At 54.4% G+C, this 15,000-nt stretch overlaps 1 protein-coding gene across 19 annotated transcripts in view; it reads left to right on the forward strand.

The window, feature by feature from the left end:
* Window positions 1-15,000, forward strand: part of LOC122259888 (uncharacterized) — a 205,668-nt gene that overhangs the window by 145,074 nt on the left and 45,594 nt on the right. For 6 of the 19 annotated variants that reach the window (XM_086533067.1, XM_086533070.1, XM_086533077.1 and 3 more), the window contains one exon: window positions 14,852-15,000. This exon is cut by the window's right edge and continues 49 nt beyond it. The exons of the other annotated variants lie outside the window; for them this stretch is intronic. In XM_086533067.1, the coding sequence (XP_086389193.1) occupies window positions 14,852-15,000 (149 nt within the window). The remainder of the gene's footprint in view (window positions 1-14,851) is intronic. 19 annotated transcript variants of the gene reach the window in all.

Raw genomic sequence — 15,000 nt, forward strand, 5'->3', positions numbered from 1 at the left:
GGAGAAGCCAAAACACAAACCATAACAAACCAGCTCATCTCGCGGCCGGGGATTGGCACGCGACCTCATAATGGCACTCTAATGGAAAACAGAGAGAAGAATAACCATAACAAAGCTCCGACAATCTCATTCTCTTCTTTTCCCCTCTCTCTCTCCTCCCCTCTCTCCTCCCCTCTCCCCTACTATTAGTTTTTTTTTCTCTCTCTTTCTCTTTCTCTCTCTCTTTCTCTCTCTCTCTCTTTCTCTCTCTCTTTTCTCTCTCTCTCTCTCTCTCTCTCTCTCTCTCTCTCCTCTCTCTCTCTCTCTCTCTCTCTCTCTCTCTCTCTCTCTCTCTCTCTCTCTCTCTCTCTCTCTCTCTCTCTCTCTCTCTCTCTCTCTCTCTCTCTCTCTCTCTCTCTCTCTCTCTCTCTCTCTCTCTCTCTCCCTCCCTCCCTCCCTTCCTCCCTCTCTGTTTCTCCCCTCCTCTCCCTCTTGTCCCTAAGCGATGCTCACTTGTTCCTTCCCCCTCCCCCCTCCCCCTCCCCCCAGGGTGTGGGATTGATTCCTGGTTTGAATCCTGGGACTACGATTGATGGTCTGTTTCTAGGATGATTGTCAGCGATATGTGAATTCACGAGCTCTTTCTCTCTCTTTCTCTCTCTTTCTCTCTCTTTCTCTCTCTTTCTCTCTCTCTCTCTTTCTCTCTCTTTCTCTCTCTCTCTCTCTCTCTCTCTCTCTCTCTTTCTCTCTGTTTCTCTCTGTTTCTCTCTCTTTCTCTCTTTTTTTCGCTCTCTCTCGTTTAGCGTTTGTTATTTCACTTGTTTTGGGGGAGTTAATTTCGTTTTTTTTCTCGTTATGTTTACTATCTCTATCATTATCGTTTTTTTAGAGTTTGTTTCTTTGTTTTCATGATCTCTCTCTTTCTCTCTCTCTCTCTCTCTCTCTCTCTCTCTCTCTCTCTCTCTCTCTCTCTCTCTCACCTCTCTCTCTCTCTCTCTCTCTCTCTCTCTCTCTCTCTCTCTCTCTCTCTCTCTCTCTCTCTCTCTCTCTCTCTCTCTCTCTCTCTCTCTCTCTCTCTCTCTCTTGTCCGTCCTTTTACATTCCATTTTATCCTCTCTTTATAAAGCTGCATCATCACAAACACACATATTTCTATCGCGGGGAAATGGATGCACTGCTGCCCTGCATTACGCCCTCGCACGCCCCTCGGATTTCCCAAATAATATCTCGATCCAGCCGTCACTACACACCTAAAAATATATTCGTGTATATGAATAATAAACAAATATATAGAACCGTATGAAAAAAATGGAAAAATACACAGGCGAAAAAAATATAAGTGGGGATGTGGATTGGGTGTGTGGGGGTGTAGGGGGTGTAGGGGTGTGGGGGTTAGGGGGGGTTAGGGGGGACTTTGGAAATTATCTGAGTGTCATTCTGCTTTGTTTGTCAGCTGGCTTTTATTCCTGTCTCGGTCCGTCGGTTTGTCTATGGATGTTGATATCTATGTGTGTCTGTCTGTATGCCTATTCATGTATAAGTCAATGTCTTTCTGTTTTTTTCCTCGCCGATCATAACTTTTATCTCCATCTATCTTTCACTCTCTCTTTCTATCTCTCCTTCCCTTCCGTGTCCCTACCAACACCCCTCCCCTTACTCCTCCTCTTCCCTGTCCCTACCAACCCCCCTCCCCTTCCTCCTCCCCTTCCCCCTACCCTCCTCGATTCCCTTAGCGGCGAAGGGAAGTGAAATCAAGAGAATTAAAGAGTGTTCTGTTCCTCCCTGTCACCCTTGGCCTTATGCTTTCACCCTAAGGTTTAAACCCTCGTTTTCTTTCCCGATTCATTTTATAACTCCTCCTGCCTCACGCTTCATCTTTTTTCTTCTTCTTCTTCTTCTTTCTTTCTTTCTTTTTTTGACTGTCTTTTTTTTTTTTTTTTTTTTTGGGGGGGGTCTAAAATCCGATGTTAGTATTTTCGGGACTTTCTTAGCTTCCTTTTTAAGGGAACGAAGGGGATAAATGAGAGAGAGAGATAAAGAGATGAACAGAGAGGAGAAACAACGTGTATGAGAGGCAAGAGACAGAGTAAGGGTAGGGATAAAGAGAGGAAGAGACAGAACGGGTAGAATGAGTGAAAGAGAAACAAGATAAGGGGGGAGAGAGAGAGAGAGAGAGAGAGAGAGAGAGAGAGAGAGAGAGAGAGAGAGAGAAAGAATAAAAACATAGATAAAAGGAGAGAGCAAGAGAGCGCGACCCGACCTCGAGTCCCCGAGTTCGACCTCCAAGTGACAGGAGGAGGCAGAGGCCGGTCGCAGGAAAGGTTAGTCGTTCGCCCTTAAAGCTGCGAAGACACAGGTGAGGAAAGGGAGAGGAGGGGCGGGAGGGGAAGGGGGCACGGGCGGCGCTCGAGGTGCTTGCTCATGAGTCGGTGGCACGTGGGGGGGCTGGGGGGGGGAGATGCGCCCGCCCGCCCGCCCGCCCGCCCGCCCGCCCGCCCGCCCGCCCGCCCGCCCGCCCGCCCGCCCGCCCGCCCGCCCGCCCGCCCGCCCGCCCGCCCGCCCGCCCGCCCGCCCGCCCGCCCGCCCGCCCGCCCGCCCGCCCGCCTGCCTGCCCGCCCGCCCGCCCGCCCGCCCGCCCGCCCGCTCGCCCGCCCGCCCGCCCGCCCGCCCGCCCGCCCGCCCGCCCGCCCGCCCGCCCGCCCGCCCGCCCGCCCGCCCGCCCGCCCGCCCGCCCGCCCGCCCGCCCGCCCGCCCGCCCGCCCGCCCGCCCGCCCGCCCGCCCGCCCGCCCGCCCGCCCGCCCGCCCGCCCGCCCGCCCGCCCGCCCGCCCGCCCGCCCGCCCGCCCGCCCGTCCGCCCGCCCGCCGCCCGCCCGCACCTCCGCCCGCACCCCCGCCCGCCCCCCCGCCCGCCCGCCCGCCCGCCCGCCCGCCCGCCCTCTCGCCCGCCCGCCCGCCCGCCCTCTCGCCCGCCCGCCCGCCCACCCGCCCGCACTCCCGCCCGCCCGCCCGCCCGCCCGCCCGCCCGCCCGCCCGCCCGCCCGCCCGCCCGCCCGCCCGCCCGCCCGCCCGCCCGCCCGCCCGCCCGCCCGCCCGCCCGCCCGCCCGCCCGCCCGCCCGCCCGCCCGCCCGCCCGCCTGCCCGCCCGCCCGCCTGCCCGCCCGCCCGCCTGCCCGCCCGCCCGCCCGCCCGCCCGCCCGCCCGCCCGCCCGCCCGCCCGCCTCCCCGCCCGCCCGCCCGCCCGCCCGCCCGCCCGCCCGCCCGCCCTCCACGCCCGTGCGCCCGGCTACCCGCCCGCCCGCCCGCCCGCCCGCCCGCTCGGTGCCGCGTGTGTTTATTTCTCAGCCGCTGCTCATGTGACTAATAAGGGCGCGCTGTTGGCCCGAACGGAGGGGGATTAGAGTGTCACACTCGGACTCCAAAAGGCCTTCAAACGCGGTGGGAACGGGAGGGGGAGGGAGGGGGAGATAGGAAGGAGGAACAGGAGGGGAGATAGGAGGGAGGGAGGGAAGGAGGGGGAGATAGGAGGGAGGGAAGGAGGGGGAGATAGGAGGGAGGGAAGGAGGGGGAGATAGGAGGGAGGGAAGGAGGAACAGAAGGGGAGATAGGAAGGAAAGGCAGAAAAAAAAACAATCTTCCTCTTTGTTTATCAGCTCCTTGTCTCATTTTCTTTCTCTTTCCCCCCTCTTTCTCATATGCTTTCTTGATATGTAAACTCGCGGTGTGATGCCCTCGCCTTGTTGCCTTACGCGAGGGCGGAGCAAGGCGTCCCCTCGCCCTCGCCTCCGATTCGCGGCCTGGGAATCGGCGTGAAATCCCCCTCCGCCCGAGCTAACACGGGCGGGCCGTGCAACCTCTCGCTCTTATCAGGGATTCTATGCTCATGTCTGCAACCTGAGAAACATTTGCAGCGGAATCCTGGCGAGCAACGTCTCCTGATAACATCCTTTCCCCCCCCCTTCCCCCCCTCCTCCTCCTCCTCCTTCTCCTCCTCCTCTACCTCCCTACCCCTACTCCCTTCCTCCTTCCTTCTATCTCGCGAGCAGCATTTCCTTACTTACTGCATCTTGGCTTTATCCCTTGAGGTTCTCTCTCTCTCTCTCTCTCTCTCTCTCTCTCTCTCTCTCTCTCTCTCTCTCTCTCTCTCTCTCTCTCTCTCTCTCTCTCTCTCTCTCTCTCTCTCTCTCTCCCTCTCTTTCTCTCTCTCTCTCTCTCTCTCTCTCTCTCTCTCTCTCTCTCTCTCTCTCTCTCTCTCTCTCTCTCTCTCTCTCTCTCTCTCTCTCTCTCTCTCTCTCTCTCTCTCTCATCTTAATACGTTCTTTCCCTCCTCTTCCCTTTCTCTCTCTCTCGCGGCCGCATCCAGATGGAAGGAAAACTCTAGGGGACTTATTAATAAAACATGGCTCTACGGCCCTAATAATGTCGGTAGGGAAGACACCACTAGCATCTTCCGCGCTAGGGGGCGGGGAGGGGGGGGGTGAGAGGGTGTGTTCCAGCCTGTAGTATATCCTTTTAACTCGGCTTCTTTCTTTTACTCTCTCTCTCTCTCTCTCTCTCTCTCTCTCTCTCTCTCTCTCTCTCTCTTTCTCTCTCTCTCTCTCTTTCTCATGTTTCTTTTTATATTTTGTGATTTAGGTTTTCATTTCTCTTTTTTCTAAGAAAATAAGAGTGTATGAATCTTGAAGAGAGAGAGCAAGAGAGATAGTAAGAGTGTGAGAAAGATAAGAGAGCGAAAGGCGAGAGAGGGAGGGAGTGAGACGAGAGAAAGGTGAGAGAGAGAGAGAGGGAGAGCGAGGAGAGAAAGGTGAGAGAGAGAGGGAGAGAAAGGTGAGAGGGGACGGCCGCCCGGCGGTGGTGGTCGTCTCCTCTTTAACGCCGCGAACGACCGGTTCCGCCCCGACCCCGACTCTCCTCCTCCCGCGAGTCGTGTCGAGCGGCAACGAGTGACTAAACGACCTCGCCATTACCTGTTCCGACGACAGGTGTTCGTAAGGGCGAGTTCCCCCTCCGGAGACAGGGGGCGAGCGACCGTAGGCGGCGCCGCGTCCTTTTGCAGAGCCATTACGGCCGTCCATCTGGCGCGTCGCTTCAAAAAATATATAAAAGCTCGAGCAGCGCAATGAGGGCGCCATTTGCCGTGATCGGGGCCTCCTCATCAGCGCATAAAAACGTATCAATCGCCGCATTAGCCGCCATAATCGTGCAAATATCATTTGGCGATTGTAAGCTGTGCCTCTTTTTTATATATCTATTTGGGAAGGGAAGGGGTGGGGGGCGTGAGGATAAGAGAGGATGGGGGGTAGGGGGTGCTGAGGGAGAGTGAATTTGACATTTGATTTATGACTGTCTAATAATGACTAAATGTTGCTCTCTGGGAACTCTTGTGACTCCTCTGTTTTTATGATGACGTCACGTGTTTGTTTACGTCAGAGATGGGATCGCCAGAGGGTTTTGGACTAGGGAGGGGAAGGGAAAGGGGAAGGGGAAGGGGAAGGGAAGGGGAAGGGAAAGGGGAAGGGAAGAGGAAGGGGAAGGGGAGAGGCAGTATCATAGATGTATATCTTTCGCTGAATTTGCTCTTACTTTTGGTTTCACTTTTTGAGACCCTCTTTTCCATTCTTCTTTTTTTTTCTTCCTCTTGTTAGTGACATTCATACATGTAAACAAATAAGGTGTTTTTAAGATCCACCCATCCCCCCTCCCCTCTCATTTACCTCCCTCTTGCTAACCCTCCCTCTGCCCCCTCCCCCCTCCCCTCTCCCCTCCATTCTCCCCCGTGCCCCCCCCCCTCCCCCTTCCTTCTATCGTTCTTGTAAGGAGATTCACCTTGTTCCTTGCATTACAGTGACAACCCAACAAGGCGCCCCTTGTGAGTAAGCTTTTGGCACGTTTTACAAGGCTGTGTCTCTTATTAATTTGTTTTTGGTTTTTGCGTTTTATTATCATTCTTATTATCATTATTGTCTTGTTCTCCATATTTCCCCCCATTTCCTTTTATTTTCCCTCTCCTCCCCTTCATGGGTATCATCCCTCCCCTCCCTTCCCCTCCCCTCTATTCCCCTCCCCTCCCCTCCCTGTCTCCGTCCCCTTAGTATGCAACAGCTTTGCTTTGTGTGCTTTGGCCTAATGAACGTCAAACCTTAGGAGTACATGTGTTTCCCATCTTATTTGTTTCTCTCTCTCTCTTCATTTGATTTCTTATAGTTCTTTGTTCTCATTTTTTCCTTAAGTCTTCTGTTTGCCATAGTTACCGCTGCAAGCCTCCCTCCATCCCCCTCCCCCTCCCCCTCCCCCTTTGAGAGCAAGTTCCCGCATCCCGTTTTCTTCGCTGCGCGCATCCTGCCTGGCTTCTAGTCGCTCGCCAGCAGCAGCTGTTGACGCGAAAATACATCATGGTAACTTTACAGAATTTGCCGGGGCGTTCCGCTCAGCGGCGCAGCGCCCATGTGCGGCAGATGTCGGCGCCCTTAGATGAGGGCGGCGGCGATCTCGGGCGCTGAGCGGCCTCGAGCGGCGGGCCTGTCGAGCGAGCGCCTGATGTCACTCCCGAGGCATCCGCTGCCGCCGTCGCCGCCGCCGCCGCCGCCGCTCCCGCCCGTCGTTGTTATGCTGGCAAAGTGCGCCAATTAGTGTTGTTTGCTGCGTCATCTCATTACCAGCTTTGCTTTGATATCACTGTCGACGGCCTAATCGACTTCTGCTGCCTCTTGCTACTGCTGATGCTTCTTCTGCTGATGATCATGATGCTTCTGTGCCACCCATGCCTCTCCTCCCCCCCCCCTCCTCTCCTGCCCCGCCCCCTGTGCCTCTCACAGCCCCTACCCTACCGCCTACGTAGAGGGGGAGGGGGGGGGCAGGACCCACGAGGAGTACTACTCAGTCGGCACCGTCAAGGACATTCCTACGTCTTGTAATCTCACACATTCTCTCTTTTTCTCCCTCTCTCCCCCTCCTCCTCCGTCCCTCCCTCCTCCTCCGTCCCTCTCTCCTCCTCCGTTCCTCCCTCCTCCTCCTCCCTCCCCCCTCCTCCCTCCCCCCATGCCCCAAACGTCGGGGCAGATACATGTGTTTTCACTTTATTTCATGGCTTGACGCTAATGTTTCCTGCACATAACGTTTCTCAGTGTCATAGTCGTAGGCATAATGAATTTATTATTGGGATGACTGGGGCCGTGAAAGCGCTTATTGTTTTGTTTTATGTTTCCCACCTTCTTAAGATCCAAATGGCGGATATAAAAGTCAAAGAGAGTGAGAGCGGAAGCGATAGATGGGAGAGAGAAAGACACGGACGCGGCCCTAAAGGCACCATGGCGGCGGTCTCGAGCCTTTACACCTGAAGCCCGACAGCGGCTCGGGTGACCTACAACAAGAATCACTTTGTGTGACCCCGCTTCTCCCCTCGACTCCGCCCCGTGACCCGTGACCTGACCTTTGGGCTCGGCGAACGCACACAGGGAAGGCAAGAGGCAAGGGTGAGCTAAACTGGGAGCTGGGGAAGGGAGAGAGAAAGAGAGAGAGAGAGAGGGGTGGAGAGAGAGGGGGAGAGAGAGGGATGGAGAGGGAGGGAGACGGATTCTCATGAGCAGGTCATGGGAAGCTGACTGGTGAAGGGGGAGGGAGGGGAGGTGGGGGGGGGGGGGCGAGGGCGTCATTCATGGGTGTCAAACTGAAGAAGGGAGGCGGTGTTGCGGTTGTGTTCCGCCGTCTTGGGTGAGGGAGGAGGGAGGAGGGGGGGGGAGACGCGAGCTTTCACCCTTAGCGTTTCCTCTCGTTTAAGACTTCTTCTTTATTCTCCCTTTTTTTTTCTCTCTCTTTCGTCTCGCGTTTCTTATGTTTTCCTCTCTTATGTCACTTCTCGCCTTTCTCTCGTGTTCTGCTCTTAAGCTTCCTTTTACTCCCTTCTCCTCCTTTTCATTTTTTTCTTCTTCTTCCTTGTCGTCCTCCACCTCCTCCTCCTCATCCTCCTCATCCTCCTCCTCCTCCTCTTCTTCTTCTTCCTCCTCACCCTCATCCTCTTCTTCTTCTTCTTCTTCTTCTCATTCTTCTTCTGCCTCTTCTTCCCATCACCTCGCCGAATTAAGCAATCGTCTAAGAAGCATCGGACCCCCACCGTGGGTTGTGGGGGGAGGAGGGGGAGGGGGGAGCCAGGGGGCAGGAGAGGGGTTTATTTAAGAGCAAAAACGCCCCTTTCAGGCGATGCAGTAAAGCACCGATAACATCCCAATCTGTCACTTTGGATGATATATTTTTGCTAAAGGGAGAAAGGGAGGGACGGAGGGAGGGAGGGAGGGAGGGAAGAGACGGAGGAGGAGGAGGAGGAGGGGGAGGATGTCCCAGCTGAGAGGTGGAGAGACGGGAGGAGGGGAGGGTAGGAGGGGAGGGGGGGTCGTACAAGGTGCCAAGAGATGCCCAGGGAGGATTGGTACGGGGGGAGGGGGAGGAGGAGGGGGGGAGAGAAGGAAGACGAGAGAGCGAAGAGCGACGATATATTTGAGGTTTAACAGGCGATTGGGTATGGGCGATAAAGAGAGAAAAAAGTGAGCGAGAGAGGAGAGAAAGGGAGAAGGAGCGAAAGAGGACCAGGGCGTGAGGCGCGAGGAGAAGCCGTGGCTCCCGAAGCTGCCGCAGAGACAAGTCGACACCGTGCATAATTTGGCGAAGAAGTATGACGACATTTGGCCGCTCCGTGTCACCGCCAATTTGTTTTCGTGTTGAGGTGTAAAATGGCAGGCATGTTTACCAGCGTCGCGGCGACATCCATCAGCCGGGGAGGAGCGCTGGCAGGTCGGGAGGGGGAGGGGAGGGGGCAGGGGGTGCTGAGGAGGAAGGGGAAAGGGGAGGGGGAGGGGGAAGGGGACTGCCAAGGTGATGTCCCCACAGATAGGAGGCCGCAGGCGACAGCTCAACTCTGATTTTCAATTGCCGACTTGGAAGATTTGCCACGATCTGTTATCAGTCGGGAGAGGGAAATAACTTCACACATTGGAGAGAAAAAAAAACAACAACAACAAAGCGTTGGCAAAATAAGAATAAAAAGCGGAGTCAGAAGGCGTCTTGTCGCGCGATCGCAGGACTTACGACCCGCGCTTATCGTGGCGGCGAATCTGGGGCGACCGAGCCTCCACTGTGAGCCCCGGCGAAGGACGAGACATATCTTCCAGCATCCGAAGCCACGTGCGTCTTGCTCAACGGCCCTTTGAGCGCCGCGCGTCCGGGTCTGAACGAACGGCTTCGACTTCTGACGTAGGGCGCTTGTCGCTTTTTATTTTATTATCAGAAGGCGAATAATGAAGCGTTCTTCTCGTGTCAAAGTATCGGCGCCATCTTTGTACACGGTGATGATTTAATAGGTATTTAATGGGCTTCACAAACATCCCTTTCCTCTTCCCTTTTGCTCCCCTTGTCCCTCTTTCACCCCCACCCCCTTCCCGCCCACCTTCGATCTCCGCCCATCGAAGGCGGCACAAGCGAACTCGACTCGCCAGAGGAGATAAAACTGTCAGGCTCAAAGACCCGCGAGAGCCGATAGACTCGACGTAATGCCCGGAAAAAAGGAGGGGGAGGGGTAGGGGGAGGAGGGGCGAGTGCCCCTAATGCCACCCGGAGCGGAGGCGGTCGTGCAAGGGCTGCTCTGCCGCAGCCGCCTGCAGGTCGTGCGGTGACAGAGGGCGCGCATAAACACCCAACAGATACCACTCAAGATACTTACGACGTACGACTTGCCGGGTGGAAGGTGGGGGGTGGGGGTGGCGAGGAAGGAGGGAGAGGAGTGGGAGGGAAGGCGGCAAGGAGGAGGGTGGAGGGGCAGAGAGAGAAACGAATCTGCTTGTAAAACAAGAAAGGCAGTCAGAATGGAATAGGGAGAGGGCAATAACGTGCGGGAGAAGAGGCACGAAGAGTGAAGTAAGATATGAGACGGAACTCGAGGATCTGAAAAAAGAATGATGGAGTGAGCTGCCCAAAGGAACTCGAATGAGAAGAGAGGACACGAGGCCGGGGATAAAGAGGATGAAAAGGAGAGAGGAAGGAGGGGCAGGGAACGAGAGAAGTGGGAAGGGCGGCGGAGGGGGGGGGGGGTGACACACGTTCCGCGGCCGGAAGGGCGCCGTGAATCAGGGGGACGAAAGCTCACTGAGGGAAAGCCCCGTCCTTCGGTAGGCGCCCCGAGGGCTCCGAGGACGGCCTCGCGTGGCGCATTGTTCACGCCGGGGACTCCGTCGAAGTAGGAACAAAGCGTGATTCATGCGCGGGCGAGACCTGTCGTTTTTGTGGGCGGAGCGGGCGTTTTTGTGGGTGGTGCTGGTGCCACGAGGTTGGCACCCGGTGTCATTTATGTCACAGCGGCGACGGTGGCACCGATTTACCCGCAGGACCACACGCAGCCCCTCTCGCTGGGGCAGCACGTGCGCCGAGACGCAGCCGCACATCAGCTTCTCGCTCTCCGTCTCTTGCTTGTGTCCTCTTCGCTTCGCCGCGTGTTGTTCTGTTTTCCTTACTGTCCACCGAGAGAATCTCTCTCTCTCTCTCTCTCTCTCTCTCTCTCTCTCTCTCTCTCTCTCTCTCTCTCTCTCTCTCTCTCTCTCTCTCTCTCTCTCTCTCTCTCTCTCTCTCTCTCTCTCTCTCTCTCTCTCTCTCTCTCTCTCTCTCTCTCCTTCTCCCTCTCGCCGTCCCCTTCTGCGGGAGATTCGATTCCCGTCCGGCGTCGGTGGATCAAAGGGCGGCGCCCCTTCCCTCGCCTGGCTGGGGCGGAGGAGCAGTCATCCGCCGCCGCGTTCCTCAGACCGATTTCTTTCATCCGTCTCAATCCTGTTTATTTCCTTCAGAATCCCCAAATTCCCATGAAAATACTTGCATATAGCGGAGGAGAGTGCCTTAAATTGGGTCCTGACCGTCTCGCGCGAGTCTGGCTCTTAAGTCACCCGGGCCGAAGGTCGAGCTGTCAAGAAGCGGCCCGGAATGTTTTCAAAGTTGGAATGGGAATTTTGTTGCGTTCCAGAGAGCCTAGGGGGAGAAAGTTTGTATACGGACCGCCCACTCTATATTCCTGGAAGAAGTTGATCTTGGAATATGTTCTTGAGATTTATAGGCAAAGCTCTGGAGGTGTGTGCCGGGGGGAGGGGCTGGGGGAGGGGAGGGAATGGGAGGGGGGGTAAAAGGGGAGGATTTTTTCTCTTTTATCTGTGACTTTACAGTGGATGAAAGTGGCTCAAGGAGGAGGAGGAGGAGGAGGAGGAGGAGTCCGATATTCTTCCAGAAATGTCCTGTTCCAAGGGTCCTTTTTGAGGAATTGTTTTAAGGCGCCGAGTTTAGTCAGAAAGGCAGCTTTAGATTTCTTAAGGCCGGCCATGGAAGGTCAGTTCTACCTATCATAGATATGGGCGGTTAAAGGGGAAGGGGAATGGGTGTGTAGAGCGGGTGAGGACTTAATAAGGGAGACCCCATCTTGTCTCAGAAGGCAGTCGTTTCCCCTCCTTCGATTCCCCTTCCTTACCCCCTCCTCGACCCCTCTCCACTCCTCCCCTCGCCCACCCCCCCTCCCCCTTCTTCCCCTCCGCCCTCCCCCTCTCCCCACATCTTTATATCCCCAACTCTGCCTTTTATTTTCCTGCGTGACTGTGCTTAACGTCACTTGGGATATTTACTGTCTTAGGGGGAAGGGGGGCGGGGGGCGGGCCATCGGGGGTGGGGGGGGGTGGCTGAAGCAGTGCGATGGGTGGCTCAGCTTGGCCGGGGGGGAGGGGGTTGGAGGAGGTTATGGGGGGAGGGAGGCAGTACAGAACGAGAAGAGGGGAGGTTGGGTCGGAAGATGGGAGGGTGGGGAGGGTGGGGGGCGTCGCTCCCCTTGTTCACTAACTTGGCCGCCGTTCTTTCATACGCCGCCATTTTGTTATGGCTTGTTTTGTCGCTCTCTCGCTCTCTACCCCCCTTCATCTCTCTCTCTTTCTCTCTTTATATATATATATATATATATATATATATATATATATATGTATATATATATATATATAAATGTATATAAATATATATATATAAATGTATATAAATATAAATATATATATATATATATATATATATATATATATATATATATATATATATATATATGCGCCTACTTCCCTCCCCCATTCGCATACACATCAAGGTACAGCGCCTCCAGTGTAATGAATATGAACTGCACAAAATATCATGAATGCATTATCTTTCTCATTCTTAATGCATACGCTGAGTGCTTTCATTTACGAGAGAGGCAGAGGGAAAGAAATAGAGAGAGAGAGAGAGAGAGAGAGAGAGAGAGAGAGAGAGAGAGAGAGAGAGAGAGAGGAAAGAAAAGTGGGAGAAAATATGCCAAGAAAAAGTTCTGCAGCTTTAATGTGCAGAATAGCGCGAAGTTCATTGGTAGAAGTAACTTGCGTGAAACATGTATAAAGAACTTAAGCCAACACAAGTGAAGTGTGTGGCTTACCCCCTCCCCTCACCCTGCCTCCCTCCCTTCCTCCTCCTTCTCCTCCTCCTCCTCCTCCTCCTCCTCCTCCTTCTCCTTCATTTCGTTTCTTTCTCTGCCCTAGTTCATTTCCCTCTCTCCTCCTCTTCTCTTATTCCTTCTTTCTCCTATCTCCTTCTCTCCCCTTCCTCTCCTTCTTTCTCCCTTGCTTCGTCTCCTTCTCCTCCCTCTTCCTCTCCCTCTCCCTCTTCCTCTTCCTCTCCTTCTCCCTCCCTCTCTCTCTCCCTCTCTCCCGTTTCTCCATCTGCCCAAATTGCGCTCGCTGCTTTTGTCGATCCTCTAGTCTGCCTTTCAAGCCTTCACTGCCTGTTTATCCAGCCGTCTCTCCTTTTTTCATTCTTTCTCTATCTTTCTTCATTTTTTTTTTTTTTTGTGTGTGCGTTACTTTTATCTGTTTATTCCACCGTTGCTATGACTTCATTTATTCGTGTTTCCATGTTCTTAAAATGATTTTCCCTTTATTCTCTCTCTCTCTCTCTCTCTTTATCTTTCCCTTTCTCTCTACATTTCCTCCTCCTCCTTCTCCTCCTCTTCCTCCTCTTCCTCCTCCTCCACCCCCCTGCTCCCCCACTTCCTCCTCCTCCCCCACCCCCCTGCTCCCCCACTTCCTCCTCCTCCTCCTCCTCCTCCTCCTCCTCCTCCTCCTCCTCCTCCTCCTCCTCCTCCTCCTCCTCCTCCTCCTCCTCCTCTCTTCCTCCCCCTCGGCTCCCCCTGAGTGTGGCGGGAAATGACTCAAACCATGTGTTGCTGCTCATCTGCATAATCCAATCAGGAGGCGGGCGGGAAGGGCCTAAGACACGTCGGTGGCGGAGTGGGGGAGTTTGGGCCGCCGGCGGTGTGGCGGGATTAGGGCTGCCAAGGGGGGAGGGAGGGAAGGAGAGAAGGAGGGCGGGAGGGAGGGACGGAGGACGGGAGAGAGGGAAGTGGAGAGGGAGGGAGGGAGGGAGGGCTAGAGGGAGGGAGGGAGGGAGAGAGGGAAGTGGAGAGGGCGGGAAGGGGAGTGGGAGGGAGGGAGGGAGGAGAGAAGGAAGGAAAGAGAGAGAGAACCTGCCTTCTAGCCTTCCAAGGAATGGAGGCTGGTAAGAAGGGTGGAAGGATGAAAAAGGAAGGAAGGCGGGAAGGCTGGGCACCGCCAGGAGGGAAGGAGGGAGTTGATCAGCCTTCTAACCTGCAATAGAATGGAGGCTAGAAAGAAGGCTGGAAGGGAAGGAGGGAAGAGGATAGCTGGAATGAAGGGGAGATTGAAGAAAAGCTGGAATGTTGGTTGATGGAAGGAAGGAAAGAAGAAGTAAGGCAGTGAGGCTGGGAAGAAGGCCAGATCGAAGGCTGGGAAGAAGGTTGAAGGAAGACTTCAGGGTTCTTATAGGGGGCGGGGGGAGGGGGGGTGAGAGAAGGCTGCTCGCGGTGGCTTCAAGTGGCTAGGAAAAAGGCTTTGGGAGGAAAAGGGTGAGGGATGGGGAAGGCTCGGGAGTTTTTTCTTCTTCTTCTTCGTCCTCGGTTTCCTTCCTCTTCCCCTTCCTTTCTTCCTTCTTCCTTTTTTTTTTCTTTTTTAGGGGGGTATGTTTGCGAGTTAGGTGACAAGTTCGCTTTTTAGGTGCGGGAGATTTGGTATGAAAAGGTTATACATTTATATCATATTATATGTATACATATATATCATATGTATATATTTATATATATATGTATGTATGTATGTATGTATATGTGTGTATGCATAATTCATTTTTTCATGTTGGTTAGTTAAAGGTGACTTTTTATGTGTTCGGAGGTTTATAAAAAGTTTTTTTTTCATGAGGCTTCAATGGACAAACTTATGGAGGGATGTAAAACTTGCGATATGTAGGACAAAAGAAAAATTCTGCCCTTGATTTATAGTGTGATACTCCATTTTCTTATCTTAAGGGAATGTGATTAAATTTAATCGGAGGTATAATGAAATGGGGATGCTGCGACCGTAGAGTAAATTCGACGTAAATAAAAAGTGACGTGTTAAAGAGATGATAATAAATGGTGTGTTTATTGGGGCTGTTTTTTGCGATATGTTGCGTGTGTATGTGTGTTTTTGTTCGTGCATGTGTTTGTGTGTATGCGTGTGCGTCTATTTTAACCACAATTTAACCATATTTTGTAAGACTATGGCACTCTCTAGCTACATCATTCCTTCTCTTAACTTTAATGCATGCCGGAGCCCTTGTAAGACAGGCTCTGAATTCTTGTCGGGAATTAACCCTTCTAATCCCTTCTCCCGCAACTCACTAACCAGCTTCGTCGACTAACGCAGCTACGGTGACGGCGGCGGCGCTGGCGGCGGGAGACTAACCTCGGCTCGGAGCGAGTGCGAGCACGTCGCCAAAGTGTTGTTCTTGTTGCAGGTACTATGAGACGGGTTCCATCAGGCCGGGCGTGATCGGCGGCTCCAAGCCCAAGGTGGCGACGCCCACGGTGGTGGACGCCATCGCCAACTACAAGAAGCAGAACCCGACCATGTTCGCGTGGGAGATCCGGGAGCGCCTCCTCTCGG

Source organism: Penaeus japonicus, unplaced genomic scaffold, assembly GCF_977035675.1.
Source record: "Penaeus japonicus unplaced genomic scaffold, GWHDUDI00000001_assembly GWHDUDI00000038, whole genome shotgun sequence".
Taxonomy (NCBI): Eukaryota; Metazoa; Arthropoda; class Malacostraca; order Decapoda; family Penaeidae; genus Penaeus; species Penaeus japonicus.